The sequence below is a fragment of the Pyrus communis genome, chromosome 10, assembly GCF_963583255.1.
Source record: "Pyrus communis chromosome 10, drPyrComm1.1, whole genome shotgun sequence".
Lineage (NCBI taxonomy): Eukaryota > Viridiplantae > Streptophyta > Magnoliopsida > Rosales > Rosaceae > Pyrus > Pyrus communis.
Genome location: NC_084812.1, coordinates 7,675,127 through 7,694,589, shown reverse-complemented (window position 1 = coordinate 7,694,589; position 19,463 = coordinate 7,675,127). Strand labels below are relative to the sequence as shown.

Sequence of the window (19,463 nt, the reverse complement as noted above, 5' to 3'; positions counted from 1 at the left end):
AAAATTCCCCTTCTTAACTTTTGTAATTTTAATTAACTTTGAGTTGGTAACTATAATACTCACATCTTCAAACAAAAGAAATAGAAGCAGCTACACATTGGTAGCACCTTCTGCAGATCGATGAGCCCTATCTTCGATTGGATTTTATTGAGTTGGTCCTGAATTTCATTTTATTTTAGGTTCCGTTGAGTTAGTTCGGAATCCAAGATTCTTGTTCATGGAGTTACCCAAGTTTACGCTTGTGGTTGTAACTTAGGGTTACAATGCTGGATATTTGAATTTCAGTAGCGAAATACGGTAAACCTTATAGAGTTAGAGTTGGCTTTATTAAAAATTAGTGAAATGATACTTGATCATGTTGGTTGATCAATGTAATTAAATGTTAATATTGTTTAGATTCATGGAATCGATTGTTTGTTGTGATTGTGGAATTGTGTTGGAAAACATGTGATAGAATTGAATGACGAAATTAATGACAATCTTGGCTGGCATATAGTTTCATTATGTAGTCTGGAATCTAGTGATTCATGCTACTCGAGTTTCATTGAGCGATTCTTGAACTCTATATTTTTCTACTAGCACTAGTACAAAAAAACAGTTTGTGCAACGCAGGTACTTTCGTCGCGCAAAGTCGAAAAACGTTACCTGAAAATTAGCCCAACGAAGCCTTTGTCGCACGCCAATCGTCGCGCCAAGGCAACGAAGGCATGATTTGCACCACATGTTGCTTCTTCATCGCGCAAACCCTTTTTTTTTTTGGGGCAAAAATATATTTTATTTTATTTTTAATAAATATTGTAATTAAATTCTAAACAATAATTAATAAACCAAGAAAAAGTATTTAATTATAAAATATATGAAAATGTACATACAAGATGTCCGAACAAAAAAGAAAAAACTATAGTCTTCTAGGTTTGATACATCAGGCTACTGGGTATCGACAGGGCGAAAATGGAGCAAGATCAAGTGCTGACATCGGGATTTGAAGGCCAAACATCTGTAAGGCTCGTAAGATCACGCCCATCTTCTTATCCTAGGTCGAAAACTGGTCTGCAATCTGGCATCCTGGGATGCTTCATGGGCCGCAATCTTATCTTTTAGGGTTTCCACTTCCTCCGTCAGGGCAACGACCTATCCTGTGGTCGATCTGGAAGAGGAGGCACCCGTCTCACGAACCCGCACCTTCCACATACCCCGAACAACCTTGCCATGACAACGACCAAGCTTCTGATCCAGGATCTCAGCAGAACATTAATCACCTACAATTTATAACTGAACATTTGGTGGAATTGACAAGTAAACAAAGGAGCCAACTTGCACCCAAATGGCAAGATGATAATCTTAAACACCTTAATTCTGAACAAGGTGCTTCACGTCTAGCATCTTGAATTTATTCACATTCAAATTTTCATTTCAATATAGTAGAACCAGAGTATGGAAAGGGTACTATGTGGAGAATGGCAGCACGGACCGCTTGGGAGCATGCAGCATTTGTGCGCATGTAATGTACAATATCTTATGAGTCTGAACCAAAAACATAATATTCTAATTAAATGCATCAAAAAGTGACACGATGAGTGCTCTCATTAACTTCAGAAGCTCAAGTCTAAATGCAATCAACACAAACCTGACAGAAAGCTTAAATATGTAACAAACTAAACTTGATGAAAGTCCAGGCCAGTCACCATGGATCCTTTAAAACATATAGATACAATAAAAGTAAAACTAACTATCTTGCAACTTGCAAGGATATGTTGTTTACCGTACTCTACCAAAAACACAGGAAACGGTGCACGAATCAAGAACCTATAAAACAAAGCAAGGGATTGGTTGAATAGTTACTTGTTTCAAGCTGGAAGTACCATATCCACTGTATGAAGATGACAAGAGTGGTTGAACAAGTGACCATTTCTCTTTGTCCAAAGCAATTGCAAGAGGTTCCAAGTATCTGTAAATCGCATAAAAGAAAGATATGAAAGGAATAACACATTATCAAAATTTTCTTTAAGCACCTCACAACATTATGTAGTGATCTTGTGTTTATTAAATGAAGAAAAACCTCTGTGAGTGAAAATCATACATATGATGCAATCTAGTCACACAAACAAGCATTGGTGATGGAAGACAAAATATCACTTCTCTTCAAAAAAAAGTTAACAAGCAGTGTTCCATACTATGTTGCCAGAAAACCATCAGACAGTCCACCAATAAAAATGACTTGCTGTCGATAATCACCTGTTTTAAATGCTACCTGCATTGGAAGGATAATTCTCATTCATCATCAAGAAAATTATATGTATAAGCATACAAGATAGATCTCCTATAGGTGAGCACAATGAAAGTGAATGAACTATACTCGATAACAATAACAAACAGCAAGAACTTTATATTAAATGAAAATTGATGATTTTTCGAAAAATAATTGACTTATATAAGACATGCACTGGAAAAAGAGAAAAAAAATCCATAGTATGATCTGGTTGAACTAGTCTCTACTATGATAGTAACTTTTTTTGTTTGAATGCTGGGCTTTACTCCAAAATCCAAAATACTTAATTCTATGAGCAATTTACACAGAAATCTAGTTTACAAGTTTAATCTTGCAAAATGTTAACCAAACCACTGCAACCAAAAGGCATGAAACTTGTGTTCTTGATGCAACTCACTGAACCTTCCAACATTTTTTACGGGGAGCAGTGTGTTTTATTGAACAAAAAGGAATAGGCACAGTCTACAGAGTAGTAGAAACAACTGAACCTTCCAACAACAGAACCAGGTAATTTCTCCTCTTATTTTCAAAGATAAATAGCATCTAAACAAATGACTTCGAAAATCCTATCATTCTTGAAATGCTGTTCTCCCCCAATAGCTGTCAGTGAACTACTACACATCTATTTTTCGCATGGTACCAAAACCCATCCTAACCTTCTAAGTTCTCACCCAAGCTCCAGCATTTCACCTCAAATCCCAATCTCAGTAATTGGCATAAACTTTATTCCGACTAGCTAACAGTTAAAAATCGCATTTTTCGATAGCAAAATGGCACCAATTATCCCCATTCTTTCAAAATACCAATCTCAGTAATTGGAAAGTGCTCAAAAAATACTTTAACCACCAATTTCAAATCTTCCCAACTCACCATTAACATAATTCAGACCACCAAACAGTTAAAATTTGCATTTTACGAAATGGCACCAATAGCCCCAATTATGTCAAATTACCAACTTTCAAAAAAGATTGAGCTCTCGCAACTCAATCACTACTCAAATGCAACACAATCCAGAAACAAAAAGCATAAACTGACATAAGAAACAACAGACCTGATTAGGTTTGGGGTCGTACTTGAAGAGCACACCTCGGAACTGATTCTTCCGCACAACGGGGCCAGAATTGTCGCTGGAATCGCCCGAAAGGGAGTCTGCTCCCATCTTGACGGACCCGGCCCGTTCCGACCGGCCCCAGACGACGCTAGAGAACCATGAACTGGAGGAAGATGACAGAGAAGAAGACTTGAACTGACTGAGGGAGGACTTGAATTGGAGTGGTCTCTGAAGGGAAGAATGAGAACACCTAGCCTAGGGTTATACAAAATAAAAAGCCGAAAACCGCCAATTTTTTCCAACTAACAAATTGCGCAAAGCAGTTTGTTCGTTGCTCAAACACCTTTTGCGTGACACATTGGTTGATATGTTATGCAATTGGTTGGTGTGTCACCCAAAATATGTTTGCGCAACAATCTCATTATGACATCACACAAATTATATATATCTTTTAAATTTTATTATAAAATTTAAAAGATATATATAATTTGTGTGATGTCATAATGTGACCTTACTCTTTTCAAATTCATTTTTTTTTTTTACATAAAATACAATAATATATTTTTCTAACAAAAATCTGATCCGAACTACAATAATAAATTTAAAGCTACTTAATAAATATATACCATTCAATTTCTTAAGTGATATAACAAAATAAATAAATTTAAAGCTACTTAATAAATATATATATATATATATATATATATATATATCATTGAACTTGATGGGATACGCATTTTACGAAAATAGTTTTAACGATCCAACCGTCAAACTTATTTGTACATACTTCAAGATCGCATATGCCAAAAATTGCAAAAAACAAACATTCATAGGTCAAGTAACATGACAAAAATTTTCGACGGTTATAAATGAAAAATCACTATTTAACGATTTTATTTTCTCAAAATGTATCCTAATTTTTGGCCTAGTTATTTATTTGATGATCGATTCAACTTCTGATAATAAAGATATACCTTAGTTATATTTCATCTCTTCGACAAGTTTAATAATTAGCATAACCACCCTATTAATATTCCGAAATGAGGTAATACCATTATCTCATTTACTTTACAGCCAGTTTTCTATGTTTGATTGGTTCCCCTTTTTAATATCAAATATTCTAAAAGAGTAAGAAGGAAAGGATGTTGCCGGTAACAGTTTTTATTAGAGAACAAAAACATTTAAAATCATCAGTCTCGTTCTCCTAGAATATGGTTCAAAAAAATTATGGTGACTTATTCTTTAATTTTAAAGATATTGACACACCCTGACCTAGATCGAGGCGTGACAGCCAGCATGTCTTGATCTAAGTCGGGATGTGTCAGATATAATTTACTTAAAATTGAAAGAAAAACTACATCATCTAACAAATTAAAATACTCATCAAATCCAACAAAGGACTTGAAAATAGTTTTTTTATTAATTACAATACAATCTTAATAGAAACTCCTCATAGAAAAGCAGAAAGCTTTTACATTTTACATGCATGCCAAAACATTACCTATCTCTCACTACGTAAAAGAGATAAGAAGAAGTTTGTGCACTTTATTTATTCTGGTGGGATATGCTGAAATTAATTGAATAATAGAAAGAAATTAAGGGCACTTGCGGGTTTGCCTTGGGGTTTTGAGGTTAAAGTAGCAAGGACAAGACTCATAGTTACCAGAAGTGCCTGGAGGAACACAACTGCACTTGTGACAACAACTCCCACATGCCCTTTTGCAAAGACGAGGCCTCTTTGATACCTTGCACCTTCCTTCACATGCCACTCCACAATCTGCATCATAAATATATATTATACACAATTAATTAATTGGATATATGAAATCGTATCTAACTTTCATCAATACGATATGGACTCGTAACTAACAACTTTCATCAATACGATCATCAATACGATATGGACTCGTAACTAACAACTTTCATCAATACGATATGTACTCAAATTTTCTAAGACTGAATGTCACTAGATCAATGATCTTGATCATAGTAATGGTGAATTAGCAGCAAAACCGAAGATGTAATCATGTAAGTGCGTGATGTACCTATTGTTGGGGGCTGGGGGCTCGGTGCTTCATTGACGCCCATCTGAAAATAGATAGGTACAAACTTTTCAGTTCATATGTTACTTAAATATATTGAAGAAAATTTGGATACACACTACTTGAAAATTGAAAGAAACATATATATATATATATGTGTGTGTGTGTGTGTGTGTGTAGTTGTATTACCATCTCGAACTGGTGATCAGCTTCAGTGAAATATTGAAGAAGCATAAAAGAAACAAGCATGGAAGCCATGAACGTTCTTGATAACAAAGCCATCTTGATTATATATGGAACAAGAGAAAGAAGGATCTTAGTTTGGCTTGTATGTTGTGAAATGAGATTGAGATATTAGTATGTGTATTTATAGAGAGAGACTGGTATCGATGGTGCATGGAGGGCAGTAGGGTTGCTGCAATGCAAGTGCCTGCTTACCTATCCAAATAATATTGGATCTACTATTTGATTATATGGTACATTTCTTTGGAAAATGATCCTCTCCAGATCCCTTCCTCCTAATTCATCATGTCCGAGGATCCAGGCTGTTGAAATTTGATCCAAAGACTAAAGTTATTCTAACTTTTAAAGTGGACCCCTGTTTGTAGCCGTTGGATCAAATTTCAACGGTCCGGATCCCCGGACTTGGTGGATTAGGAGGAAGGGATCCGGAGAGGATCCCTTTCCCATTTCTTTATTAGAGGGTCTCCCGAAAGTCACACAACTGCCAGACTGCTTACAACCCATCACCTTTTACCAATGGGTAATGCTAGAGAAACTAAATTTGTAAACTAAATTTTGTAAACTAAATGATATGAAAGTTGATGATTAGATTAGTACTTAAATATTGATTAACATGCTTATTTTTTAAGGCAAATTAACAAAAATTATTTGAAAACTTTGAGTTTTAATGATAAAGACAAAATAAAGGGTAAAGTGAATAGTACCATGATTGACTTTTTAGTGTAAAAATGTGGTTTTTCGTTAAAGTGAACAGTACCGTGGGTTTTTCATTAAAACTCCCTATTTTTTATAGGTGACACATTATTTAATTTGCAATTTTAGTCTACTTAGCATTATCCTTTACAAATTAATGTTTTCTTCTTTTGTTTTGCTTTGTTTCTGTTTAAGATTATATCTTTGCTTAACATTTGGACCAAAAATTAATGTCAAAATATGTTAGAATAGATCGAGGTGCCCCTATCGATGCAGGACACTCTTGTTGATTAGAGGTTTTTCAGTGTGCCGTCTCGTGTTTCGGGCACACTAAAAAAATTTCTCCTTATGAGAACCTATTCATTTTGAAGTAATCTAACAAAATTCTATCGTTTAACCAAAAAAAAAAAAAAGACCATGTGGTATAATCTAACCCTAATTGATTAGTTATTACCTCACCGTCTCTTACCACGACTGATCTATACAAGGACTTAACAATAAACTAGTTTATTGAAATTGTTTAATTAATAGGGAAGATTAGGAAGTATGATTAAGTGAACCTACCTAGCTAATTCTACACTCAACTTCTTGTTGACAGAGAGATTTATGATTGCAAATATTAAGAAATTAAGGAAAAAAAATGTCGACAGACGAGTGTTGGCTAGGTGGCCCAGGCTAGCTAGCTAGCTGTTCTACGATCAAACTTTGTTTCCCAAACCCACCCCGGTCGGTGCCAAAAGAAATGAAAGAAAAAACCTACACTGTACTACTAGCTCCTGAGGCAGTCATGCCTTCCAGTTTGGTGCTCCACTTTTGAGGTCGTCTTTCACGACAAGAGTATATATATTGCTATTATGCCCTTTTATGTTAATGATATAATGATATGTGTAAGTTTTTTTTTAATATAATACTTTATTATTAGCATTGGAAAACTTTGTTCTTGATTCTACGAGAATTTTTATGGAAGTCTTTTGTTTGCTTCTCTTCAAGAATGTATCCTAATTTTTAGCTTACTTCTTATTCTGATGATGGATTCAACCCCTAATAAAATAGATATACCTTAGTTATATTTCATCTCTTCAACAAGTTTAATAATGAGCATAACCGCCCTATTGTTCTGGTCCTACAATGTGGTATACCATTACCGTGAGTTGCTCTCCGTTCGTTTACTTATGTTTGGCCTATGACCCTTTGACATCTTCGGTTGGAGATGATTTTTTGTCATAGGGCTATGGTTGGCCTATGGCGCTTTGGCCCCCTCGGTTGGAGATTGTATGAAATATGGTATGTCATTGTTCATTAAAATATAATTTCTTTAAGGGTTATAGGGTTAAAGGGAGCCCTATGACCCTCATTCGGTTGGAGATGACCTTAGTAGATGCACTTCAGGTACAAAACTCTCTCATTGCCTAAATTATTGTAATAGTTTTAAATCTTTCCCATTCCCTTAACAATAGTATATTAAAAAAAAAATAACAACAACAATAAAAATCAAAATCAAATAATCACGTACTGTTAGATTAAATATGAAATAATGGGTAACTACAATTTTCTCCGACGATAGGAGAACGGGACTCAAACAGTCAAACTCACACTAGAAGTGTGCTATAGCATTGGACTTTGCTACATGTAGATACATATGGGCCAGCCAAGCATACTTAGTGGACCTCTGGCGGTGCTCTGATGGCTAATTTGTTATACGTGATGTCAAAAAAAAAAAAAAAACAAAAAAAAAAAATCACCTTCTGGAGTTTTGTAATTTTAATCAACTTTGATTTGGTAACTATTGCAATACTCACATCTCCTCCAAACATAAGACATAGAAGCAGGAACACATTGGTAGCAGCTCCCGCAGATCGATGAACTTTCATAATTTCTTTCCCTTTGGAGTTTGTATGGTATAGGCATTAACTTTCAATATTTTGGCATAGCTACCGCACTCGTTTTTACCAATGAATGCATTGTACTCGTAAATAGTAAGTATAGTAATGTTTTGCCTCAAATTAATGTGTACTCTACAACCTATCTACCTGAGTGTTTAAGAGATCATTTTTGTTACCAAAGTTTGTTACTCTAACTTCACTCACTCACACTTTACAGGATATTAGATTGATGAATTTAAAATACGTATATACGATGCATTAAGAGGGATTGCAAGTGACTAAGAATTCATTCGCAAATCTCTTATTTGTGTGATCATGTGTCGCATTTTAAATTTATCCATCTAACTAATCTTTTGTCCTCCATTTCGATGGATACTTAGTCTACATATATTTAGCCCTAAGGGTTGTGATGCTCTTATGCAACTATACATGAAATTTCTCTAACGTTACATGTGTGCCTTTCTATCCCTACGTAGATGTACTGCATTAGGAATTTAGGGGTTGTGGTTACATCTAGTACTACTTCATTAGTGTGGCTATAATGACTACTTTGTTTGCTTCATAATAGGAGTCAAGGGTGAGAGACATTCAACCTAGTAACTTAACTTTGTATTTTCTTTGTTATTATTTTTCATCGTCATGCCGAATACTTGTTGTTGAAGGAATGCATCAACAATGCTTCACATGGAAAAAGTGAATTGTGTAATAAAGGGGGACTACTTTTCTCAAATTATATCAATGTCTTGTAAGATAGAACTTTATAAGTGGACAGTACACATGATTAGAGAGGAGTTAATAACATGCATTCTAAAACAAGTGGTATCAAAGCTTGGTTCAGATTTTAATTTAGTTTAAATCAATTATTTATTAGTAATTGAAATTAAGCACTCAGAAGTTTTCTATCAAAGCAGTGACGGTTGGTGACCTTGTGGGAAGTGAGACCAAAGGGAAGTCATATATCCATACACAAATGTTATTACCAAAGGGGGTGGTAGGTACATGCATGGGCATGGTTAGGTGAAGATCACGTGACTCGATTTCCACCTACAAATCGCCTTGTTTTTACTGTCTTTCACTACCAAACCCCATATCTTATTGGCTATGCTCAATTTCTGGTATTTCATTGGTAATCCGTACTTTAAACAAAGATTACAAGTTACAAGTCATTGACTTAAGAATTGAAAAGAGAGCAAAAAAAGTAGGGTGCATTTTTGTTCATCATACCCTCAAACGGTGGTAATGCACATCATCTTACTTATTATCGCTGAATGAGTTTAAATTTTGAGATTTGTATCTATAAATTACACATATCTCGAAATTTAAATTATTGTAACAATGATAAATAGAATGGTGAGCAAAATATTTCCCGTGATGGAGTGTCTTGGTAGTTAGGATTTTTATCTTCAACTCATTGTTTTTCGAGTTCCAGTGAGTAAACAAGTCAACTAACAACCAACTGACCAAGTATGTAACAATCAAAGTTGTATGGTAACATTTTTATTTTTGACCCAACATTAATAGACACGTTATATATTCACTTCTTGTAATTAACTCATCATTAAACATTGTAAAGTGCAAAGTTAGGATTGTTTAATAACGTTTTTGCTTTTCAATTGAGTAATTTCGTTCTTAATTCTTTTAATTGTAAGTTATATTACTATTCTAAGTTATAATAAGAACAGTCTGATATTTGACCTTGGAGCAATTCACGACTTGTATTTTCGTTCGTATTTTAAAAACCATTATATGTGTTCTTCTTTTTTCTTTTTATTTTCTTTTTTTTTTTGGAGAAAATATATATTCTTTCTAAATTGTTTTTCATGCGAGGGAATGAATATAGGGTTCAATATTAATGACTGAATTTATTTGTTATAATATGAATAGATTAGTTACACCATATGACCGTGGAACCATCTGAAAATTCTTTGTTTCTCATATCTATTATCCTTTTTATCTCCTTCTTCATTCTCATTCGTCAATCCGAAAACAAAAAGAAAAAAAAATCACCTGCCTATGGGATTGAAGCTTCTTCGTTAATGCAATATTTTGTTTTAATCAAACATATTAATTTCAATATATAAAAACTAATACAAGGTTAGGAAAGTCCAAAGACAATCTAGAATGTAACCAAGCAAAACTACAACCCAATAGATGCTAGAGAGATTATCTATTGAAACGATTTTTTTGTAGATAACATGATGTGGCGATTGATGGTTAGATTTAGAATTCAATAGTAACCGTCACATAATTAATGGACTCCCTAGAATGTTTTGAAAAAGATATCAATCTAAAACATGGATAGATGCAAGTGGCTCTTTTCCACAGTGATGAAAATGTGTTGAATCTTTGCATGACAGCGTGAATTCAAATCCTGTATCTAATAAAATTTATCGTTTGACAAAAAAAAAAACATGGATGAATACACCGCCATAATACGAGCATTTAATATTTATCCATAAAAGATTGTGACATAATATTTCGGTTTCGAGAAGCCAAAAAACAAAGTGGTTTGGTAGCTGTGAGTCTTAATTATGAATGTAGGTGACTCCACGAGCCATGAGGTAGTTGTAGCAAACCTAACCATAGATATATATATTCACCCTTTAAATCTCAATATATATACACCTCATCCTACCCACAATTTTCAAGCACTGATCACATTTTTTCTCTCACCAAAACAAACATAAAACGTATTTCGTTTGAGCCAAACAAATTCGACACCAAAATATGGCTCCTGCTACTACGCTCACATCCATAGCGCATGAGAAAACCCTACAACAAAAATTTGTCCGAGACGAAGACGAGCGTCCAAAGGTTGCCTACAACGACTTCAGCAACGAAATTCCGATCATCTCGCTTGCCGGGATCGATGAGGTGGAAGGCCGCCGGCCCGAGATTTGCAAGAAGATTGTAGCGGCTTGTGAGGACTGGGGTGTTTTCCAGATTGTTGACCATGGGGTTGATGCCGAGCTCATATCGGAAATGACCGGTCTCGCTAGAGAGTTCTTTGCTTTGCCATCGGAGGAGAAGCTCCGCTTCGACATGTCCGGTGGCAAAAAGGGTGGCTTCATCGTGTCCAGTCATTTACAGGTGATCACAATGCTATATATAGGAAGTCGAAATCTCAGGTTCTTTGTTTTGATGCTAAAATAAAATTTGTTAGTTTATTACCATTTTTAGATATAACTGTTAAAATAAATTTACTAGCTATTAGTTTAGTAATATTATCTATAGTATACAAAATATTGACGGACTGTAAATTTAGGGAGAAGCTGTGCAAGACTGGCGTGAAATTGTGACCTACTTTTCATATCCGATTCGTCACCGGGACTATTCGAGGTGGCCAGACAAGCCGGAGGCCTGGAGGGAGGTGACAAAGAAGTACAGTGACGAGTTGATGGGGCTGGCATGCAAGCTCCTGGGGGTTTTATCAGAAGCCATGGGGTTGGATACAGAGGCATTGACAAAGGCATGTGTGGACATGGACCAAAAAGTCGTCGTGAATTTCTACCCAAAATGCCCTCAGCCCGACCTAACCCTTGGCCTCAAGCGCCATACCGACCCGGGCACAATTACCCTTCTGCTTCAAGACCAAGTTGGGGGCCTCCAGGCTACTCGGGATGATGGGAAAACGTGGATCACCGTTCAACCAGTGGAAGGAGCTTTTGTGGTCAATCTTGGAGATCATGGTCATGTGAGTAAACACCACACAATTTTATAATTAAACTTGCAATTTACAATTACATTTTTGGCTCGAACAATAACAGTTTTATTAGAACGTTACAAAGTTGGTGCATAAATAAAATTATATTTAGGAATGTGATATTCATATACCATTTTTTACTTCTCACACACCTTTTTAATTTTCGGCCATCGGATCGGATGAATTGAATAAGGTCAAATGACATAAATTAATAAGAGGTGTGTGAAAAGTAAAAAGGGTGTGTGGATAACACACCCCTATATTTATAAACAATTGTTAGCATGGTAATTGCTTCAAAGTCGTACATAATGGAATTATATTATCTCTACACATTTTTCAGTTTTTTTTGTTAAAATTATAGAGGTGCTCGCTTGTCTTTTAAAAAACTAAATAAAATGGGTATATTCATATGACGATGGTGGTGGGCAAATGTCATTTTCTTCATGTGAATAAGCAAGATAGGGACGTATATATATTTATTTAGTATTATTAAGTATTTAATTTCTATTTTATTATTCATATATTTAATAATTGGTTGAAATTTGGTGGAGCTATTGATTATTATTTATAAGTTATTAAAGGAATTAAAAACCAGTAAAAAGTTGAGTAAATAACTGGTTATACGGGGTTTTCCCTAGTACATAACAACGCACATTTTATCCACCACCTGCGGTGTGCTGTTGGCAATTGACATTGAATCTCACATTTATATGTTGACCGTGAGATTCATGGTGCATTAATAATCAGGATTTACTCACACGCGGATGAACGTAACACTAGGGTTTAGCATGAAATGAAAAATAAAATCGGGGTTTGAGTCAATTGAACTGATTGAATTATTGTGCCTAATTGGTTGAGCAGTTTCTGAGCAATGGGAGGTTCAAGAATGCTGATCACCAAGCAGTGGTGAACTCAAACAGTAGCAGGCTGTCCATAGCCACATTCCAGAACCCAGCGCAAGAAGCAACAGTGTATCCACTCAGTGTGAGGGAGGGAGAGAAGCCGATTCTCGAGGCGCCAATCACCTACACCGAGATGTACAAGAAGAAGATGAGCAAGGATCTTGAGCTTGCCAGGCTGAAAAAACTGGCCAAGGAACAGCAACTGCAGGACTTGGAGACAGCCAAAGTGGATACAAAGCCAGTGGACGACATTTTTGCTTAGACTTCTCCAGTCACTTCAAAGCTCTTTGTGGAACTACAGCTACTTGTACCTTTTCCTTCCACTTCTTGTACTAGTAATTTCGCTTTGGTGTGTTGGTGATATCCCATATTTTGTTTTTGTTCTTGAATTTTCATATTAGTTTATTATCCTCCAACTTAACTCTGTGTTGCATGAATGATCCTTCTATCAAATTTGCCATTTTTCCGTCAAATTTTAGGGTATACTGGTCTTTTCCTACAGAAAAAATGTAACATTTATGAAAAAAAATAAAAATAAAAAATAAAAGAGCTTGGCTCCTCAAGGTTAAGGAGGAGTTCCTCCTTGACACACCCTAACCTAGAACATCCACCTGGACTCCAAATCGAGTTGTGTTGGTCGACACCTGGAGGGTGACGAAGCTATAAAGTGTAGTTATGTAGAAATGTGAATAAATTTAAACCTAAAAGTGCCTAAATACAAGAGTGCGCTGTGAGCGGGAATGAACCCAATTCACACGTGATGACAGAGTATAAGTACAGTACAGTAAAACAGGGTGAGAAATTATACCATCGAAGGTAACCGTCTACCTCAAGATTTGCCAAGAATCCTTGTCGATATGAAAACTCAGCTACTAAATCCTAGAGGGGCGAAAAACAAGGTTGAGTGGGCTGGAAAATAAAGTTTTAATAAAAACCTTTGGAAACGTTATAACCCTTTGTCGTAAAACATGTATAGTTTCTAAATTATACATACTACGTATAGTATGAAAATACTTATTGTAGCCTGCAAAACGTAAATAAGGCATGACATCCCAAAATTACAAAATCTTAACAGTAATATAAGTAAAATCAAGTGCTCAACAAACTATGCTAGCACACGAGTCGGAGTCGCCTAATGCAACATGTACGACAGGACTAGGTGTAATCATAATATACGCTCTTGTGCTACGATCACGTGAAGATTGTTGATTATCGCGGTCACCTACAAGTCAGAATCGCTCATTGCGACATGTATGACAGGACTGGCACCTACTTGGATCCGAGGCAAGCGTGTAGTGTGGAGGTGAACATACACGTGCAATTGGCCGTGGCGCTAGGCGAGCACTAACACCAAGGTGCAACACTGATGAGCAGACGCCATAAATATAAGCATGTCATAACAATTCAATAATTCTAATCAACATAATAAACTTGCATGCGCATCCCGTAGGATTATTTTGGCATTTCACAACAGTGCAACATTTCTTATAACAATATTTAATCATGGCATCAAAGATTATAAGCATACATGTGCATCCCGTAGGATTTATGATAACTTCATAATTTTTCGTTATTTCGCTAATTCTTATAAACTTTAGTCTAAACCAGGCGTACGTAAGAAATTCTTTTCCAAATGCATAAATGGAAACAATCAATTACACACACACACACACACTATAAAAAGGAAAAGGCCTACTCAACTGAAGTCCGCCCTACAACTCCCTAACACGAATATCGAAGCGTCACTAACAATTGTCGCCTAGAACAAATATCAAATCATGTCTTAGAATTCTTATTGATAGAACACGTAACTTACATAAAGCACATCCTCAAGAACGTTCTAGAATGATTTGAAACTCATTGACCAAAAGTCAATCGTCAATCGAATGTCGATGGTAGGGTCCACAACCCTACGTAACTCAAACCGGAAGATCCGCACCTTGGATTTCCGATATGAAACTGCCAAAGATACACATTATGCTTCTAGAACAACACACTAAAATTTTATTATGATCCAACAGTTGGATCTCCAACAACTGCAAATTCAAGTGGTGGTCGACGTTTTAGATTTACAAACTTAGAAAATCCATCCGGGAATATTCATACGTCAGATTCCCGATCTATCAGTTCCTAATATCCTTAAATATTATGTACTACAATGTATTAAAGTTTGGTGATGATTCAATGGTTAGATCGTTAAATCATATAATAACCAAGTAGTGGCCCTTAACAGAAATATAACCAAACAACGGAATTTCGTCAATCGGATGTCTAATATGGAAATCGGGGCTCCCATTTTAGCCTAGGAAGGTCAAGTGGTGTCTCTGCCCATGCGCCGGCGGCGGCGGAAAAATAAACTATTTCCAAAAGTTATCAAATTTCACAGAAATGAAGATCTCAACGAGTAGAGCAAGGTGTATACATGTGGTCAAGTCCAATTTGGCCGGGAAAGGCCCCAAATCATCCTCAAACCACCGGAAACCCTAGAAATGGTGGGATTTGATTCGACTCTATTGATGTTCTGACGCCCCTGCTAGTGTTTGGGCCTTGTTCCTGGGCTCTAGGGGAGTCAACTGGAGGTGGTGATCGAAGGAAATCGTTGCAGAAAAGGCAAATTCGCCGCCGTGACACACGAACCCGTACTAGTCATTCTTCGCGATACGAGGTCAAAACCCCATCAACCTTAGGTGTTAAATGGAGAGGGGATGATGGTGATTGATTTCCAGGTGGTGGCGAACCTTGGATTTCCGGAAAAACGCCAAATAACGATGGAAAAGTAGCCGGGTCCCATGGGTCCAGGGGGAAGAAACGGGTTATGAACCGAGTCAAAGGTTTTACTGGAATACGGTAAACTACTAGTTCATACGCGTCATGAACTAACGGTCAACGAAAGTCAATACCCTCGCATCGCCATATACGGTGGTTAATCAAGGTGGTTCTTGGGTGGGTTTTGTAAAGAGGAGTGAGAGCTTCAAGATGGTGGTGGTGGCGTCGAAAAACTCCACCGGAGTTGGCCTAAATAGGCGTCGAAAAATAGGATGTCGCAGGGGTCAATTGGGTGGGTTTCTTGGTTTTGGGTCAAGTTTCTCGAAATGGAAATTGCTACTTTTGGCATATTAGGCTTTGGAAACTTACTACTAATAGTAAGTCCACATGTCTAAAAGGTCTCACTACTTTCGAGGCTCGTAACTTCTCCGTAAAAATTTATTGGGACGAGTTGTCACACTCCTCAAAATACTTTGTACCTTGCTCACAAAATTTTGTGTTTATGATTGAAACCGTTTATATTATAAGACACTATGTAAAGATCATCTTTATAAAAAATCAATTAAAACTAGGATCATTTGGTCAATCTTTAAAGAGTTCTGATTATAAGTACAAAGTTCTATAAATAAGTCATGAGGTATCTTAAGCAAGAGTTGCTCCTCAATTCTTAAGGAGCCAAGTCTTTCTTTTTTAAAAATACATTTTCTTATTTTTGGTTGAAATTTTTATTTTATCCCTCAACTTAATTGAAAAGTTGACGAAGTTAACGAAAATGACTACTAGTGGAATAAATGACATAATTCGAGGACGAGAGAAACTATTAGTAGATTCAAATTATTCATCCCTTATCTTGTTCTCTAAAACTACTAAAAATGCAAACCAATAGGCCTATATTCAGATTAAATAACCTAAATCAAATTTATTTAATACCATTCACCATCTAACGGGTAAGTATGCAAACTAACGATGAATGTATAAAATAAATGCATGCATGTGTACAGTAACCAGTTTTCTAATGAAAAACGTTTTATGACTACAGTCAAGGTTATTTGTTCGACTCTCTTGGTCTGTTGTACAAAGAAAGGGCAATAATATCCAAAACCCCATCAAACTAACTCTAAAGTCTAGAAAATTTGATGAAGTGGTACCGTTGATAATTTAGAGCCGTAGCAAAGTTGAGTCAAGATTACTCAGCCCAATCCCAGTCTTGTAGGGCTTAGGAGCTTAATTATGGACTGGACAGGAGTCATCTCCAAATTCACAAAACCTGAAAGCAAAAGGACCCAAAAAAAAAAGAGAGAACAGAAGTGTTTCGGACCTTTGTGAGTTTCTTGTCAGGTCTTGAAAGCAGGTTAATCTTGTTATCAAAGGTCTTTGTCTTTGGAAAGTGACAAGATAAAACCTTTTTCTGGGACCCTAGATCACTAATTGTTGTTTAAAGTTTAAACACATGCTAAATTTGTGAAGCACACATAACACACAAGTCATAACTCAATCTCTATCTGTCTCTCTCTGTCTCTTAGATATTTTATCACAACCAGTTATAAGAACTCTGCTTTCAGCCTAGTTGAATTTCAAAGCTTATACATAGAATTCAGTTCTCAATAAGGATATGGGGTATGCGATACTACCTTTATCAAAGAACGGTTAGAACTTGCTATAACGGGTGCAGGAAAACCCTAGCTTCTGATACGAAATTCAGACTAAAGGGACAAGTAAATGAGGCAAACCCTAGTTTTTCTATAGCTATACAGAGCATTAAGAATAGGATTCAATAAGGTATGCGAGAGCTTTCACTTTCTACTTAATTAATAACGTGCTTCCATTGTTTGTTCTTAATGTGAAGTAATGGTGTAAAAAGTAGTAGGGCAAAATCTTCAACAAAATCGTCTCACAACATGGATGATCTTAACAACCTCACAAAATTATGTGACCCTAACTTATATAATTTATCTCATCAACCCTAGCTTATATATATTATTTTATCAATTAGTTTCGCGATGATTCTACTCATTTAAAAGAGCTGCTTTATGCAAGAACCCTACCAAGGTTGTTGTATAGAATCATTACACAAGTGACATGTTCCAATCTCTTTTCCCAAGTCACACTCAAAAGCCATGTGAAAGAAGAGGAGAATATTACATCTATCACATGTTTATAATGTGTGTACCTCTACTGCTGCAAATTCTGCGAGATTGAGAACAAGAGGTTGATTTAGTTATTTACTTTTGGTCAAGGAGGTTGATTTGTTAATGTTTAGGTTCCAACACCCAAGTGCAACTTTTGCAGCAGAACCGAAACACTGCTAACTTATCTGCACGCACAGAATCGGCATTTGATTCTGGATAGCTGATGCGGTAGATGTGGACCGATCATAAGTCGCCGGACCAAGATTGTCTGCCTTCCTAGTTTTCATTCCCTTCTATACCCTCTTACTTTATCAACCATTCACTCCATATCAAGTTAGTTTAAGGCTCCAGATTTTGCCATGTCACCAACAACACTCAAGTTTCTTTAATGCCCAATTTTTCTGCCTTTCCTGCTGCCTTTCCCTCCCACTCAATCTTGGTCCATTTTACGGCAGGAAAATTGGAATGGGAGGGAGTGTTGTTGGTGACGTGGAGAAATCTGGAATCTTAAATTAACTTGATATGGAATAAATGATTGATAAAATAAGAGAGTATAGAAGGGGATAGAAACTAGGAGGGTAGACAATCTTGGTCCGGTTACCACCGGCACCAGACAACTGCATTGGTCTGTGTGTCCACGTGTGAAAATAATGTTGGCAGGCTAGTCCACTTCCAATAAAACGTGATTGGTTCCTCACATTTATAATATTGTGAGTGTGAATGCTACCTAATTGTGTTCATACTGCATAACAATTCTTAGTTCTATATTTCTGAAGTTAACTATGATCACACAATTTCATCTCTTCAATTTGCGAATTGGTTACATGCACTTTGGAGTGAAATTTACTTTTTTATACAATGAAATATTCTATACTAAATTAGCTTAAATTGCAAAAAGAGCGATGCGAACTCGAGTACAAAATGAAGCTTTCAATATCATAAAGATGATAAGTATGAAAAACCAAAGTAATAGCTAAAAAGCATTTAGTTCAAGAAGACGGGTAAATTTCAGAAAATTCTCAAAAAATTCTCAATATAAAATCATTATGAAAAAACCCACAGTTAGAAATCGCAATTTCAAAGTATCTTGTTGTAAATCCATAACAAGTACAAAATATCATGGCATCAATGAAAAACAAGTATAACTGAAAAAGTGGGTATAACACATAAATTCTAAATAAATCAGGTGTGGTATGCTCATAAAAAATGCAAACACACGAATCCATGCAAAGAGACTCTAACATGAACATGCTCTGTGTTTATATAAGTTACATTCATATACCACAATCACATGAAACTGGCGCTCAGCGCATTGCACAAAGTCCTAATTGCCTAATGCCAAACTAGTACAGGCTCACACTAAGTGAATTCATTATGAGTGTAAGTGCAATGTGAACGTACATATGAAACTTGTTTCGGCTGTAAAACAGGTACTAACACAAATGTAAGCATCCTAAATGAGCCGGTATATCAAATGAAAACATGTCATGGCTAGTCTCCCGTATCTCATATCACAAATATCAAGTAATTGCGCAAAACATTGCATTTCTAAAAGTAATGCATAGCCATAAATCACATCATCAACACATAAACCTTTGAATTTCTAAAACAGGGCATGATACACATTGTCATCTCATCCCTTTGCAATTGGTTTATATGTGTTTTGAGTGAAACTTTTTTTGTGGATACAATGAATATTCTATACCATATTTATTTAAACTGCGAGAAGAGCAATTTAAACTTGAGTATAAATGCTTTAATCAACTTTTTTAAAAGTAGAAA

The 19,463-nt window shown here is 35.9% G+C and overlaps 2 protein-coding genes and 1 long non-coding RNA gene across 4 annotated transcripts; 1 reads left to right on the top strand and 2 right to left on the bottom strand.

Moving 5' to 3' along the window:
* Positions 1–837: 837 nt before the first annotated feature.
* LOC137746487 (uncharacterized) lies at positions 838–3,598 on the bottom strand. Of its 2 annotated transcripts, XR_011069861.1 has the most exons (4): positions 3,321–3,598; positions 2,175–2,251; positions 1,843–1,948; positions 838–1,259 (listed from the first exon to the last, which is right to left on the bottom strand). It is a non-coding gene; the product is annotated as an uncharacterized lncRNA (long non-coding RNA). The 2 variants fall into 2 exon arrangements; XR_011069860.1 differs by having other exon boundaries at positions 838–1,948.
* A 1,285-nt stretch (positions 3,599–4,883) lies between these two features.
* On the bottom strand, positions 4,884–5,644 carry LOC137746508 (gibberellin-regulated protein 11-like). The gene is made up of 3 exons (XM_068486533.1): positions 5,552–5,644; positions 5,366–5,408; positions 4,884–5,097 (listed from the first exon to the last, which is right to left on the bottom strand). Exons 1-3 carry the CDS (start codon positions 5,642–5,644, stop codon positions 4,916–4,918), a joined length of 318 nt encoding a protein of 105 aa, XP_068342634.1. The 3' UTR covers positions 4,884–4,915.
* A 5,178-nt stretch (positions 5,645–10,822) lies between these two features.
* Positions 10,823–13,172, top strand: LOC137747151 (naringenin,2-oxoglutarate 3-dioxygenase). The gene is made up of 3 exons (XM_068487183.1): positions 10,823–11,271; positions 11,447–11,875; positions 12,746–13,172. The coding sequence occupies exons 1-3, from the start codon at positions 10,909–10,911 to the stop codon at positions 13,046–13,048; spliced, it is 1,095 nt and encodes a 364-aa protein (XP_068343284.1). The 5' UTR covers positions 10,823–10,908; the 3' UTR covers positions 13,049–13,172.
* The last annotated feature ends 6,291 nt before the right edge of the window (positions 13,173–19,463 follow it).

Coding starts and splice junctions, on each gene's coding strand:
- LOC137746508 (XM_068486533.1), bottom strand. CDS start 5,644: ATGGCTTTGTTATCAAGAACGTTCATGGCTTCCATGCTTGTTTCTTTT. Junction 5,409..5,551: donor CTGATCACCAGTTCGAGATG/GTAATACAACTA, acceptor ATCTATTTTCAG/ATGGGCGTCAATGAAGCACC. Junction 5,098..5,365: donor CCCCCAGCCCCCAACAATAG/GTACATCACGCA, acceptor TTTATGATGCAG/ATTGTGGAGTGGCATGTGAA.
- LOC137747151 (XM_068487183.1), top strand. CDS start 10,909: ATGGCTCCTGCTACTACGCTCACATCCATAGCGCATGAGAAAACCCTA. Junction 11,272..11,446: donor TCGTGTCCAGTCATTTACAG/GTGATCACAATG, acceptor CTGTAAATTTAG/GGAGAAGCTGTGCAAGACTG. Junction 11,876..12,745: donor ATCTTGGAGATCATGGTCAT/GTGAGTAAACAC, acceptor TTGGTTGAGCAG/TTTCTGAGCAATGGGAGGTT.